The 14,518-nt window shown below is 55.1% G+C and overlaps 1 protein-coding gene across 8 annotated transcripts in view; it reads left to right on the top strand.

Annotated features, from left to right (window-relative positions):
• Positions 1 to 14,518, top strand: part of Gtf2ird1 (GTF2I repeat domain containing 1) — a 69,366-nt gene that overhangs the window by 31,681 nt on the left and 23,167 nt on the right. For all 8 annotated transcript variants that reach the window (XR_010042449.1, XR_010042448.1, XM_063234501.1 and 5 more), the window contains 7 exons: positions 2,053 to 2,208; positions 3,618 to 3,801; positions 4,228 to 4,541; positions 6,379 to 6,468; positions 8,045 to 8,128; positions 11,884 to 12,067; positions 13,663 to 13,688. Coding sequence is in view for 6 of the 8 variants with exons in the window: in XM_063234501.1 (XP_063090571.1) it covers positions 2,053 to 2,208; positions 3,618 to 3,801; positions 4,228 to 4,541; positions 6,379 to 6,468; positions 8,045 to 8,128; positions 11,884 to 12,067; positions 13,663 to 13,688 (1,038 nt within the window). In the remaining 2 variants the exon portion in view is untranslated. The remainder of the gene's footprint in view (positions 1 to 2,052; positions 2,209 to 3,617; positions 3,802 to 4,227; positions 4,542 to 6,378; positions 6,469 to 8,044; positions 8,129 to 11,883; positions 12,068 to 13,662; positions 13,689 to 14,518) is intronic.

Below are 14,518 nucleotides of genomic sequence, written 5' to 3'. Positions count from 1 at the left end.
CACATTTGTGCAGAGGCCCTAGACCTGCTATTGCAGCCCACCTCCTCTCTCACCTGCATCTCTGAGCACAGGGACCAGATGCTGTAATCCACTGGGTGGCCAGGAACATAGCTCAGCATCGCAAGTGCCTGCCCGGCAAGCACAAGGTCCTGAGTTCTATTCCCCATACCAAAAAAAAAAAGGCTTACTGGGTGCCTGCATGTGAGACTCCCTGACCCCCTCAAGCTCCCACCTCCTGACATCAGGGTGGGCTCTGTCTTTGTCACGGTTATTTTTTGAGCTGCCTCCTAGAGGCTCATGGGGACTGAGGGATTTGGGCCAGACCATGTGTGGGAACCACATCGCCTTACGTGAAACAATCACCCCCATTTGTAGTTGGGAAACTGAGGCTCAGGGCCTGCATTAATCTCGGGAGCCAAACAGCCAAGGCCCGGGATGGAGGTGGGCAGACGCAATACCATTTCTTGCAGGGGGCAGTACCATTTCTTGGGGGGTGGCCGTGCCACCAAGATACATAGCATGGGCCCCCTGTTGGGGGTCTTGGATCCTCAAAAAGGCCAGCCACACAGCTCAGAGCCTGGGGTCCTTCTGCAGCCGGCAGTTCTTCCCTGCCCTAGGCCCCAGTCCTGTGTGCTGGCCCCACACTGGTCAGATACTCCTCACCCTCCAGGCTCGTGTCCCTTCCTCTCTAGTTCCTGTGGGAGGCCAGCTTCACCTCGTTGGTGAGGCGGGGCCTGGTCCCAAAGACCAGCACCAAGATGAGCACTGAGGCCCACACCTTGGACTCGAAACCACGGTCTACGATGAGATGGGAGTGATTGGAGTCAGATGTATTCCTAATCCCCAAATCCCAAACACTCCAAAACCTGAAGCCTTTGAGCACTGTAGGATGCCATGAATAGGAAATTTCTCCCCCCACCCCATGTGAATGGGCACTGTCAGAACAGGGCATGCTGAAAGTACTTTCCCACAGTGTGACCCTCAGGCTTTGTGGATGAAGAATCACTTCCGTGGTTAGATTTGAGCCCCCTCCCTCCTCGAAGTGGGGGAGTTACTTGCAAATATGATCAATCTGAGAAGAATCCCCAAGTCCAAGACACTTCCAGTGCTAAGCATTTTGGATAAGGGAGGCCCAGTCTGGACCTACTGGGTATGTGGAAGGCAGCTTGTGCTGTGCCTGGAACCTGGCTGTTCATGCTCAGTGGATGCCAGCTGCCATTGTTACTGTTCTTAGCCTCCAAATCTGGCAGCCAGGTCCCTAGGACTAGCGTTTCGGGGAAGGACATCCCCAGGCAGCGGATACATCCTTAGTGGGTACTACTGTTTCCCCAGCCAGCCCCTTCAGCTTGGCACTCCAAGCCTGTGGCTTTGCAGAAAGGGGCAGGGTGCAGGCACAGTGAGGCACTAGTGAGGTGATGGGTGTGGTAGACCTGCGTCCTGCCAGTGGGTGTGACCAATGGAGGTGGTGGGCGTGGCCATCTGCTCACTAAGTGGGGAGGTGAGGACAGTGGGCGTGGCAGAGCCCAGTGCCCAGGCCTCTGAGATGGGGCCCACACCGCGGCCTGGAAAGGGGCACCTGCTCTTCCAAGAACCAGAAAGAGCCACTATTTATAGTGCCAGGAACTCGACTGATTTATTTCAAGCTTTGTGGATCCCAAAAGAGAGCAGGCTCCAAGCTGGGCGGGGAAGGCAGAGCCATCAGGCTCTTTCTGTTGTGGCTTCTATCACGTCCCACTGACGTCCCCAGTTCCCCACATGGCCCTCAGCCTACCGTGGACCTGCCTCTTCCCAGGACGGGATAAGGGGCAGCTGTGGGTTGAAACCCCAGGTCTGAGTCAGGTGGCAGGGGCCAGGGAGTGGAGGAGCCTGCCTGGGTGTGGCCAGCGATGAGATGCACACACACACTGTGCTGGCTCTGGGCGGGTGTCTGAAGCAGGGCTCGATCACTCACTCCCCGTGCGTGAGGCTTGGAGCCCGAGCCAGGCAGGGGCCTCCCAGCCTGAAGGCTGGTTTCCAGGTGTACCTGTGGTAACCCATGTGTGTGTCCCACAGGAGGGTCCCTGTGGAAGGATGCAGAGGCAGAGTACCCCAAGAAGGTGCTGCGGGGTGAGGGCAGCGGTCGAAGCGCCCCCCGGTCCTCCCTGGAGCACGGCTCAGACGTGTACCTGCTGCGCAAAATGGTGGAGGAGGTGTTCGACGTCCTCTATAGTAAGACTGGGTCTCCTTCTCGGGCTGCTACTGGATCCTGCTCCCTCCACTCTGTCACCCACCTGCCCTGGGACCAAGGGCCTCTTCCCAAAGCATGAGTCTGATGAAGAAGTTGTGTCTTCAGCCTGTGCTCCAACAGAGGCTTACTCCAGAAGCCTTCTCCCCTGGGTTAAAGCCCCTTTGACACCTGCTGTGCCCTATTCCTCACTAGGGGGTATGTTTGCACTTTCTCGATGTCCCCAGCTTATAGTTCAGAGTCCAGAAATAGTGTGTGCTCAGAGCGTGTTTGTCAAATGACTGAGTGAAAGCTGACAGTTCAGCCAAGTCTGAGGCAGAGGGAGGAGAAGGACCTGACTTGCTCTCCCTGGGGAAGTGTCGGATTGCAGCGCCTCAAGGAGGCCCAGCCTTGACCTTCACGCTTGCTAGATGACCTTGGACCAGGAACTGCCCTCATTTACTGTTCACTTGCCCTGTTTTCCTCTCCCTGCCACAGCCTTGGGTCTGTGGAACAAAGGTCTCTGAGGAAACTGCTGTTTTGATTCCAGAGGAGGCCGAGGGAGCGGGGCACAGGAAGGCTTGTCACACGCGGCTAGCTCTGCCACCTGGGCCTGTGCTCACCACAGGCAGAGTCAGGTGGCCCTAGCAGGACCTGCAGGGCTGGGGTGACCACGTGTGTCCAGAGCCCTGGCTGTGTTACCCTTCTCTGCCCTCCATTCCTCTTTCTCCCACACTCCTCAGTCTGTCTGTCCATCTGTCTTGCTCTCTTTCTTTCTAGCACTGGGGACTGAATCCAGGACCTTCACATGGAGCTACAGTTCCAGCCCTTTTTATCTATTAACTTTTTTGTTTTTTGTTTTTTAAGATTTTTTGTTTTCTATTTTTTGGTGCTAATGACAGAACCTACGGCTTGCAGCTTGCTAGACAAGCGTTCTACCACTGAGCTAAATTCCCAGCGCCTATTTATTTACTTTTTAAACTTTAAAACAGGATATTGCTATGTTTCCTGGGCTGGCCTCAAACTTGTGATCCTCCTGCCTCAGCCTCCTGAGTGGCTGGGATTCCAGCTGTGCACTCTTGGCTCCTCCCTCTTTTTCTGAGTCCCTTCTTTTTTCCTTCTTGACATCCTCTCCTCCCTTCTCCCTTATCCCCTCTCTGTTCTTCCCCCAGCTCCTGGCCTGTGTCTCCATGCCACCTCTCTCGCCTGGTATTCTCCTTCCCAAGCCCCTGCTACAGCTCCCACTGTCCTTCCCCCAGTGTCTGAGTGACTGCCGGGGAACAGGGACCCTCAGGCCCTGGGTACAGATAGCAGGGCCCACCCAGGACTGGCTGTGCTCTGAACATGCACTGGTTAGGGAGGGGGAGACTGGTCACCCATCACCCTGTGCTCAGCCTGTGTCTTCCCCTGACAGGTGAGGCCCTGGGCACGGCCAACGTGGTACCGTTGCCCTATGAGCGGCTACTGCGGGAGCCAGGCCTGCTGGCCGTGCAGGGGCTGCCCGAGGGCCTGGCCTTCTGCCGGCCAGCTGAGTATGACCCCAAGGCGCTCATGGCCATCCTGGAACATAGCCATCGTATCCGCTTCAAGCTCAAGAGGTGAGTGGGCAGCACGGAGCTAGCCAGAGGGCAAGAGCCTGAGACTCTGGGGCCAAGGTTCCCAGTCCAGGGGCAGCGTGGGGTCAGTTCCTAGGGGACCCCTGTGTCGCAGAGGGACCACGAGAGACACGGCCCAGCAAAGGATACCAGAGACAGTCAGGCTGGGGCAGCTGCAACTGGCTGCAGGGTGGCACATGCAGAGACCAGGGTCCCAGCATCCACAGCCGCCTGGCGTGTCACACTGTACCCACTGCAAGGTTCTACTGACAGTGCTGGGCAGGTGAAGGTGGGGACAGGTGGGGGACCAGAGATGGCCATTTCAGGTGTGACAGGCCTGCAGTGAGGCCTGTGCCTTCTGGGAGGTGGGGGGCCTGAGGTCCAGAGCCCAAGTGGGTCCCCAGATGTCCCTCTGTCTCTTCCACCCAGGCCTCTTGAGGATGGCGGGCAGGACTCTAAGGCCCTGGTGGAGCTGAACGGTGTCTCCCTGCTGCCCAAAACATCCCGGGACTGCAGCCTGCACAGCCAGGCCCCCAAGGTGCACCCCCAGGACCTACCCCCCAGCGCCGCCACCTCCTCCATGGCCAGCTTCCTCTACAGCCCCGGCCTGCCTGGCCACACCATCATCCGCGAGCTCAAGCAGGAGCCTGTCGCCTGTCCCCTTGCCTCTGGCGACCTGGGTCTGGGCCTGCCAGTGCCTGAACCCAAGGCCTCCAGTGCCCAGGACTTCTCCGACTGCTGTGGTAATGCTGCTGGCCTGACTGGGTGGCTCACTGGGGTGCTTCAGGGTGGGCTTGCTCGGGGGAGGCCAGTCAAAGGTAGGGCCAGGCAGCAGTGGGCTGGGCAGGTGCTGTCCTGGCTGATACCCAACTGGACCCCCAGTCTCTGCCCTGGCATCTGTGGAATGGTCCCTGCCCCGGGATGGAGAAATGCCTGGGAGACTCCCTGAGAAGCCTGAAAGCAGCTCACACACTTGGTCTACATGCTTTTAATGAGCATCTACTGTATACCCAGACTGGATCCAAGGTGCTGGGGAACAGTTCAGGGGAGGAAGACTTAGGTTCAGATTCTGACCTTCTGCTCAGTGGCTGTGGGTGCCAGGCAAAGATCTACCACTCTGAGCCTCAGTTTCCTCATCTGTAACATGGAGATGTGTGTGGAGATTGAACATCCTTTATCCGAAATGTTTGGAACCAGAAGTTACAAAGTAAAAGTTTCAGGTTTTGGATTTTTTTCAGGTTTTGGAATATTCCCATGTGCATAATGAGGGACCTTTAGGATAGGATCTGAGTTTAAGGGCAAACTTCATTTCTATTTCATCTACATGTTATACACATAACCTAAAGTTCATTTTTTTTTTTCATGCAGTACCAGGACTTGAAATCCCAGGGCTTTCACAATGAGCTACATTCTCCAGCCCTTTTTTATTCTTTATTTTGAGACAAGCTCTCACTAAATCACTCAGATGGGGTTTTAACTTGCAAACCTCCTGCCTCTGCCTCCGAGTGCTAAGATCATTTTATATGGTATTTGAAGTACACCTGCTTATTGACTTTGATCATTGTTCAAGGTCAGATATGGAATCTTCCACATGTGGTACAGTGCAAGGTCTCAAAAGGATCAGATTTGAGAGCATTTCGGATTTCAGTGTTTTGGGTCAGGGACGCTCAGTCTATAATCCTCTTGCCAGAGCTGCAATGAAAGAGCATCAGCAACCACGTAACATCTCTGGGAAGTATGTTGGCGATGCTGTTTTCAGCGCAGGGTGCAACTCAGGGGCGAGCACTTGCCTGGGAGTGCAAGGCCCTGGGTTCTACCCTCAGCATTGAAATAAAAAGCCCCACCAAAAAAGCAGAAAAAATGCAGGGTGGCAGGCCCACCCCAGCGTGGCTGGACTGCACTTTGAGGGCAGGAGCAGCGTGTTTTTGAGTCTGTGAGAGGTTCCATAAGCTCAAATTTGAGAACTGGTCTGTAACCCCCACCTCCCAGTGCTAGGTGAGTAGCATGTGAGTGCTTGTAAGTTATAGGCACTGGGTTTTTCTGGTTTTTTTTTAATTGGTGGGATTTTTTCCATACTAGGGATTAAACTCAAGGGAGCCTCTGCATAGAGCTTCATCTGCAGCTCCTTCCTTGAGGCAAGGTCTCATTCAGTTAGTCATTCAGTTACTCAAGGATTTCCAATCCTCCTGCGTCAGCCTTCCAGAGTGCTGGGATTTCAGGGATGCATCAGCATACCTGGAAGTTATATTTGTGAATTTATATCTATGAGGAGGTGAAAAGACCCAGACCCCCTCAAGCGTGTGGGCTGAGTTGGGGGACAGGATATACATGCTTTGCATCCTCACCTGGAAAAGTTGGCCCCGTGTCCTGCTCTTGCTGACACAACATCTGGATAGCAGAACCTGCTCCCCAGTGACTCAGATGCTTCCAGGACACTGGGCCGAGTTCATGCGGCCTAGGCTCATTTTGGGGGTGACCGGGCAGGCAAGGCTGCTACTCCGAGCCTTAGGTGCTATGCCTGGGCTTGGAGTCACCCTCTTGGGCCCACCAGGAACCTGTGCTTTTCTCTGCTTTGTCCAGGACAGAAGCCCACAGGACCCACTGGACCTCTCATTCAGAACGTCCACGCCTCCAAGCGTATTCTGTTCTCCATTGTTCACGACAAGTCAGGTAGGTGGGGCCCACACAGCATTCCAGCCGCAGTGGGCATCCATGTGCTGTGGGGCCGACATGCAAAGGGGCCCACTGAGTCTTGGTGGAAGAAACAAAAACAGGTCTGCCCAGGGGTTGTGAGTTACAATAGGGTGTAATAGCTACCTGCTACTGCTACTGCTGCATAACAAATTGCTTTCAATGTAGCTTAGAACAAATGTTTATTGCTTCATGGTTTCTGTGGGCTCAGATTCAGGAAAAATTCAGCTGGAGGACTCTGGTTCAGTCTTGCAAGAGCCCACATTCATAGTGTTGCTTGAGGCTGCTGTCACATTTGCAGGCTGCCTGGGGATTGACCCTGGGGTCTTTGCACTGGGCTACATCCCCAGCCCCTCTCCCCCACTTTTTTTTTTATTTAAAGAGAAAAAAAAAACAAAACAAAGCAGGAAAAAGGTACAAGTAATACAGAATTTCAAGAAAAAAAATATACAGTAAAAAATCACTAGTTAATAGATTACATATTGTCATCTTAGAAACAGTTGTCCAAATTACAAAATTAAAGCATACAAAGTAGACATTCATACAGTGAGATTCTGTTCCCCCACTTTTTTGAACCGTGGTCTCACTAAGTTGCCCCAGCTGGGCTCAAGTTGGTGATTCACCTGCCTCAGGTACCTGGAATGCTAGAATTTATGTTTTTAAAGGGTATCAAAGCAAAATAACAAAAAATGCGGGGCTGCAGCTACAGCCTAATGGTAGAGCACTTGCTTAGTGCTTGCAGGACACAGGGTTAATGTCCAGTGCTGCAAAAATAAAAATGAAGGACAGATTTTAAAAATACCACACAGAAAAGGAGGACAGTTTGAGATTTGGTTGAACTGAACTAATACTTCCCAGCAGTTTTGTTTTGAGTCTCAGCCTCCCCTTCAATGAGAGACTTTCGGGGGGGGGGGGGTGTTTGTTTTGGTTTTTTGTCCTGTTGAGACAGGGTTTTGCTATGCAGTTCAGACTGGCCTTGAGCTTAGTTTGTAGCCCAGACTGGCCTTGAACTCACAGTGATTCCCCCGGTTTTAGCCTTCTGAGTGCTGGAATTACAAATGAGTGCCACCATACCTGGCCTATTTTTGTCTGTTTAAAACAGGGTCTCACTGTGTAGTCCAGTCTGACCTTGAAATCACTATGTAGCTCAGGCTGGCTTTGAACTCTCAGTGTTCCTCCTGCCTCAGCCTCCGAGTGCTGGGAAAAGCCCCCTGGTCTCAGGTCCGGCTCTGGGAGAGAAAGCCAGGTGCGAGGCCCGTAGGTTCAGTGGTCAGTACCAAGAGGTTGCTTTGTTTTTGTTTTTAACTTAGTTTGCAGTGCTGGGGATAGAACCCAGGGCCTTGTGAGTACAGAGCAACTGCTAACCACTGAGCTATGCCCCAGCCCTGTCCTCTGGTTTCTGGGAGGGTCCTACAGGTCTGAAGGTTTGGGTTTCGTGGGGCCAGGTGGGGATGGACAGACAGGCTAGGTGCCAGCTGGACTCAGGGCTATGGCAGAGTTCAACTGTCCTTGGCCTTCACAAGGACCCTCAATGGTGGCCCGTGTGTTCCCATAGAGAAGTGGGACGCCTTCATCAAGGACACGGAGGACATCAACACGCTGCGGGAATGCGTGCAAATCCTGTTCAACAGCAGATATGGTGAGTGGGCGCCGGCTATAGCCACTTTGGTCCCCAAACGGGTGGCGCAAGCCATCTGCCGTGCCTGCACTCACTGGCTCCTGTCACCCTCCCTGTGTCTGGGTGGAGGCGGCTGTATCAATATTTGCTTTCCAGATTCCTCAGGGGGGCAGGAACCCCAGAGTCTGAGTCACTGCAGGAAGAAGGGCAGGGTGGGGGACGCTCGCCACCCCAGGGTCCAGAGGAATCTGCTGGCCTTGCATGGTAGGAGGTTCCCCATGGCACCACAGGCACTGCCGCATGGCCTCTGAGTGTGCTGTGCCCCCTGCCTGACAGCCTTTATGCCCGCTAAATACTCCTGGGGATTCAGTGTGGGCGTCACCCCCAGGAGAGCCTCAGGTTTCCAGTCCGGGCCTGGTGCATCCCCACAACCCTTCTGCAGGCACCTTCTCCCTGCCTCGGACATTTGGCTGCTGCTCTCTAAGGGCCAGTACTGTGCCCGGGACCTGGCGACTCTGTGGCTCTGGCATTCTGGTCTTGAGGGGTTTTACTGAAGCTTTGTGTACGGTGCTATGCAGGGGCACACAGGGTCGTGCGGCGCGGCCCAGAGCTGGACAGTGGCAGGCACTATGGCACATGCGTACAGGGTCGCGGGTTGGGGCTGGGGCTCCTGCACATGAATACACAGCAGAGGGCGCTGGTGAGCAGAGGAGTGTGGTAGCTGGGGCTGGGGAGGAAGGACTGCCCTGTGGAGGGCCCAGGGTGGACAGGCAGGGAGTCCAGGCCCTTCTTGGGAATGGAGTCCCCTCTTCTGCCCAGGTGTGGTTGAGCACGGCCATGGGCTACCAGTGCCCATGGTGCAGCGCATCCCACCACTCCTGCTTCTCCTGTGCAGGCCGGGCAGGTATGAGCCAGGCGGGAGCCGTGTGTCTGCCAGGGAGGCCCTGCCAGCTGGCCTGGCACAGCAGAGCCACAGAGACCTCAGCAGCCCGCCGGCCTCAGGCCCCAAGCATCTCTGGACTTTGGAGAATGCTGAGCTCTTTCCATACACAGCAGGTGGAGCAGAGTCAGGAGGGGACCTGAGGTTGGCATGGTGAGGCCTCTCTGAGCCACCCTTGGACAAGGAAGACCCAAGAGCATTGGGAGACCTGTGAGTGAGGGTATCATCTGGGGGACCAGCCCCTCCTGCTTACAGCCACCAAATCTGGTTGAAAAGTTGGCTGGTCACTGGGTGTGGTGATGCACACCTGTGATCCCAGCACTTGGAACGCTGAGGCAGGAGGATCTCCAAGAGTTTAAGGATCTCCAAGAGGCTAGCCTGGCCTACATACTGAGTTTAAGAACTCCTTGTCTCAAAAAAAAACAAAAAAAGAAAAAGGCAAAAATAAAAGTTGACTAATGATGGGTATGATGCATAAGGGGGGAGGGAAGAATTGGGGAGAAATGCAGCCTTCTGGGTGGAGAACATTGTTACCTGGAATGTGTTGGAACGTGATAGAGAACCAGACGGTGCATGGTGGCTCTGTGTATAGCCAGACTCCTGCCCGCAGGCAGCCATGGGGGCCCGTGTCCCGGTTCCCCAGCCTCCTGGCTGCTAGAAAGAGTGTTCCCTATGGACCGAAGACCATGGGGTACGTTCACGTGGATTACACGGGTGCCGAAGGGGGGTGCTGGTGACGCAGGAAGTAGCTGCCGGGAAGAAACGGTTTGACAGCTGTTCAGATTTCAAGAGTTTAATTTGACAACGAGCTAAGTGTGACTTCATAGTGAGATCTGGCTGCCAAAGCCACCAACACACCAGGGCTACATCAACAGGGAAACATTGTCGCCGGTCCCAAGGGAGCCTGCTGGTTCCTGTGGCCCTCTAAGGGATATTAGGGGATGTGGGACTTTGCCGCGGGCTCAGATGGAGCTGAGGGTGTGGGTGCACAGGCTGCACAGGAGGGGTGAAGGGGCTCTGACCTGACAGGGTGCTGGGGTGAGGTGACCAGATGTGGGTGACACCCTGCCCCACTCAAGTCCTCAAGCCCTCTTCTCTGTCACTCCAGATGGAGACCAAGAGGGAGTCTGCACAGCCCAGGAGGCCTGGGCATGTGCTGCCTGAGTGCTGTCTCCCAGACCCATAGGGCTTGTTACTGGGGTACCAGTCTCCTTGGACCCCAATCCATGCTGTGCTTTGGCTTCCAGTTCCCAGGTCTGTGTTCCCACAGGGACACAGTTGGGGCCACCTGCTTGGAGGACAAGGACCAGAGGAGGTCTTTTGGCCACACTCAGCCCTGAGTTCCATCACCAGCCCCCTATCTCCCACCTCAAAAAAAGAGAAGGGGGAGAAAGGAGTAGGAGGGACTCTAGGCATCGGGATGGGGTGTGGAGGCCTCTGGCTGCCCATCAAGCCCACCCACAGCCTGGCAAGGGTCCACTCAAAGTCACAGAGCAGGAGAGAGGGCTCCCAGACAGCTTAGTTGTCTCCTGAGAGCTCCCAGGTATTGATCACTAATTTGTCACCATAAGCAGACATTCTAATATACGAAGCATGAAGTGGGAGACGTTTATTCTGGGTGGCTCACTCCGAGGTACGGCGGTGGAGGGCCCTAGCAGGCAGTGTACTCGCCTCCTGAGGCAGGAAGCAGAGAGGGACAGAGCTGAGAAAGACAGCCCAGGGTCTGCATTTTCCATCCAGGCACATGACTTCCACTCGAGCCGCATTCTAGCAGCTCATTCTGCATGCTTGGATCCCATACTTGGATTATAGATGTGTACCACTGTGCCCAGCCAACACTTTTATTTAAACCAGAACAGGGACCCGAGGCAGTACCATGGTGTGGAGCACATAGTAGGTGCTTCAGAACAAGTGGACGAGAGTAGGGGCCAGTGGACGGAAGCGAAGGTCTCACTCTTGAGCCAGGCACTGCCTGCCATGCTATGGGCTGGGCTGCCACTTCTCCTGGTGCCTTGCTCTCGGGTCTGGTGACATGGGAGAAGACGTGGCCGTGCCCACTGAGCCCCTGGCCTGTACCTGTTCCTTCACTCACCAGTGCTGTGGGAGCCCTTGCTGCAGCCTGGCCTGTCTGGATCACAGGGTGTGGGGGCTCGGTGACAGAGGGACACCTTGATGAATGCATACCTAGTGACAGGTGGTGACAGTGGACAGCAGATGAGGCCAGTGTGGCAGGGAGGGAAAGAGAAGATCTGGGCTGATACAGTACTGCCTAAGAGGACACCAGAGAAGGCAGGCATGCAGGTATCTGGAGCAGAGGACAGGAGGAAAAGCCTGGGACATGTACCTGGCAAGCTGGGGAAGCGGCAGGGTCTAGGGACCCAGGTGGGGCAGTGAAGGGCCAAGAGGGCTAGGCAAAGTCCAAGATGAAGGTGTAACACATTGCGGCTTCGGCTGTCACTGAGTTGGGAGGATACGGGCATCTTTTAAAAGAGAAGCAGCCAGGCATGATGGTGCCCCCATAATCCAAGTACTCTGGGAGGCTGAGGCAGGAGGATTGCAAGTCCAGGCCCAGCCTGGAGAACATAGTAATTTGTAGAGACCTCTTGTCAAAACTTAAGAAAGGTTGTGGGTGTTGCTCAGTGAAAAGGCCATGAGTTCAATTGCTAGTTCCACAATTAAATAAATAAACAAGTTTTAAAATGCAGCATGATGTGATATTTCCACTGTGTCTAGCCAGAGTGGTACTGAGAGGCAATAGGAAGGCGACAGTGCCCTGCGCCCCATCCCTGGGCATCTTGCAGCCTCCCTTTCCCACTGAGCTGTCCCCTTCTTCCAGCGGAAGCCTTGGGTCTGGACCACATGGTCCCCGTGCCCTATAGGAAAATTGCCTGTGACCCAGAGGCCGTGGAGATCGTGGGCATCCCAGACAAGATCCCCTTCAAGCGCCCCTGCACTTATGGGGTCCCCAAGCTGAAGCGGATCCTGGAGGAGCGACATAGCATCCACTTTGTCATAAAGAGGTACAGGCTGGGTCTTGGCTGGACTTCGCTGTGGGCTCAGATGGAGCTGAGGGTGTGGGTGCACAGGCTGCACAGGAGGGGTGAAGGGGCTCTGACCTGACAGGGTGCTGGGGTGAGGTGACCAGATGTGGGTGACACCCTGCCCCACTCAAGTCCTCAAGCCCTCTTCTCTGTCACTCCAGATGGAGACCAAGAGGGAGTCTGCACAGCCCAGGAGGCCTGGGCATGTGCTGCCTGAGTGCTGTCTCCCAGACCCATAGGGCTTGTTACTGGGGTACCAGTCTCCTTGGACCCCAATCCATGCTGTGCTTTGGCTTCCAGTTCCCAGGTCTGTGTTCCCACAGGGACACAGTTGGGGCCACCTGCTTGGAGGACAAGGACCAGAGGAGGTCTTTTGGCCACACTCAGCCCTGAGTTCCATCACCAGCCCCCTATCTCCCACCTCAAAAAAAGAGAAGGGGGAGAAAGGAGTAGGAGGGACTCTAGGCATCGGGATGGGGTGTGGAGGCCTCTGGCTGCCCATCAAGCCCACCCACAGCCTGGGTAGCTCCTGCCCTGGCTGGGCCCTGCAATCTTGCAGTCCCTGCTCCCCACCCCTCTACCCCCATGCTCCTGGTTAATAAATAAACTGGAAATGCGCCTGGGTATATGGCCTCATAGCAGAGAGCTGGCCTAGGGACAAGGCCCCAGGTTCAGTCCCCAGCACCACACACACACAAAACCAAGAGGGACAGGTATCTCATGCAGGCATAGGTGGGCCAGGGCATGGAGCTGTGACCCCAGAGGGGGCCTGCACCCAGCAGGGCCCTATCCAGCCCATTTGCCGGGGATGTGTATATCTGTGTAGTGTGTGGTGGGGGGGGGGGGTGGGGTGTGAGTATGGTATAAGCGTGTGTGGTATGTGTCTGTTTTCATGTGTTCTGGGGGTGCTGAACATGAAGCTCCCCACCCTGCACCTGTCCCACGCTGCCTGCACCCTGCATTTAGTAACCAAGGCCCTTTCCCCTTGTCTAGCCCCACAGAGCCTCCCAGTCACTGGCCCCAGTCATGACCAGCTCTGCCCTGGCCTCTGATTGCCACTGTCCATGTCTTCCCAGCCTGGCCTCCAGGAGACTGATCTGCACGATGCAGGTCCCCTCTGCCCGATCCCCTAAGCAGCCCCGTGGGCCTATCTTGTGGCCCTGGTGACCAGGGAAGCCCCAAGCCAGAGCACCCTTTGGTTTCCTCTTCTTCCTAAGATACCCTGAGTGCTGTGATCCGTTGACTGATCCAGCTCGTGCCATCCCCATGCCTGTCACCGAGGGGACACTGGTGGTGCTGGCTACTCACAGGATAAGCAAATGACTCCTTCCCAATCACTGGTGGAAAGGGTGTGACAAGTGGATTGGCTGCTTCAGGGACCACCAGGGTGGCCCTGGCTGTGGTGACACCATCCCAGATGTCCTGAGGTTCCAGCCTGTGGCCGTCCCTGCCCCATGCGCAGCCAGCCCAGAGCCTGGGTCCCACTGCAGCAGCGTACATGAGACCCAGGGATGTCACGGGAAGGGAACCAGAGTCCCTGACATGCACTCCTCAGCTCTCTCCTCTCTTCTCAGGATGTTCGATGAACGGATTTTCACAGGTAAGTGTGCACCAAGTGGTCACCCTGCACCCTACTCTCCTGGCCCCTCACTGGGCTGCAGCTTCTGTATCCTGGGACAGCTGTGGGCCCAGTGTCAGGAGACTGAAACCCTGCACAGCTTAATGTGCCCTGGACGGTGATTACTTTCAAGTTTAGGTTGGCTTGAGCTTGCAATCCTCCTACCTCAGCCTCCCAAAATGCTGGGATGAAACAGACGTCCTGTAAAGATGCTGTGTTCCTTTCCCCATGTGCAAACGAAGGGGCAGTGGGGGGAACTGGGGCCTGGCTGCACCCCCAGTTTGTAGTACCAGAGCCACAGCAGGACAGTAGAGAATGCCTTGTGCGGGAGGACTGGACAAGAGGACACTAAACGCAGATTCCCTGTGTAGGGGACAAATGTGGGACGAAGAAGCAGGCTCTGCCAGAAGCAAGAAAAGCCACAGGCCTTGAATGTGATGCTCCTGGGCCCTGATCTGGTTCTGCCTCCTTGGGCAAGGTCTTGTGGGCCTCAGTTTCTGCATCTGTGAAATGGGAGTGAGAAGGTCATTTTCCTAGCTGGGCATGGGGCACACCCCTGTAAATTCCAGTACTCTGGAAGGCTGAAACAGGAAGATTGAATATTCCAGCCTAGCCTCAGCAAGCAATTTAGTGAAATTCTGTTATAAGAAATTTTTTAAAAAGGGCTGGGAATATAATTTAATGTGAAGGCTCTGGATTCAGGCGCCAATACCACCCCAAAAACAGACCTTCCTCCGGTTCCAGCATGACTGAACACAGGTGCAGCCCCTTGCCTGTGAGTCTCCGCTTAGCACGTCCTTGGGACAGGGAGT

The sequence above is a fragment of the Cavia porcellus genome, unplaced genomic scaffold (genome assembly GCF_034190915.1).
Source record: "Cavia porcellus strain 051 isolate PalLab524CR breed Dunkin Hartley unplaced genomic scaffold, mCavPor4.1 scaffold_23, whole genome shotgun sequence".
NCBI lineage: Eukaryota > Metazoa > Chordata > Mammalia > Rodentia > Caviidae > Cavia > Cavia porcellus.
Note: the sequence above shows the minus strand (reverse complement) of the source record. Positions and strands in the feature narration are given on the sequence as shown.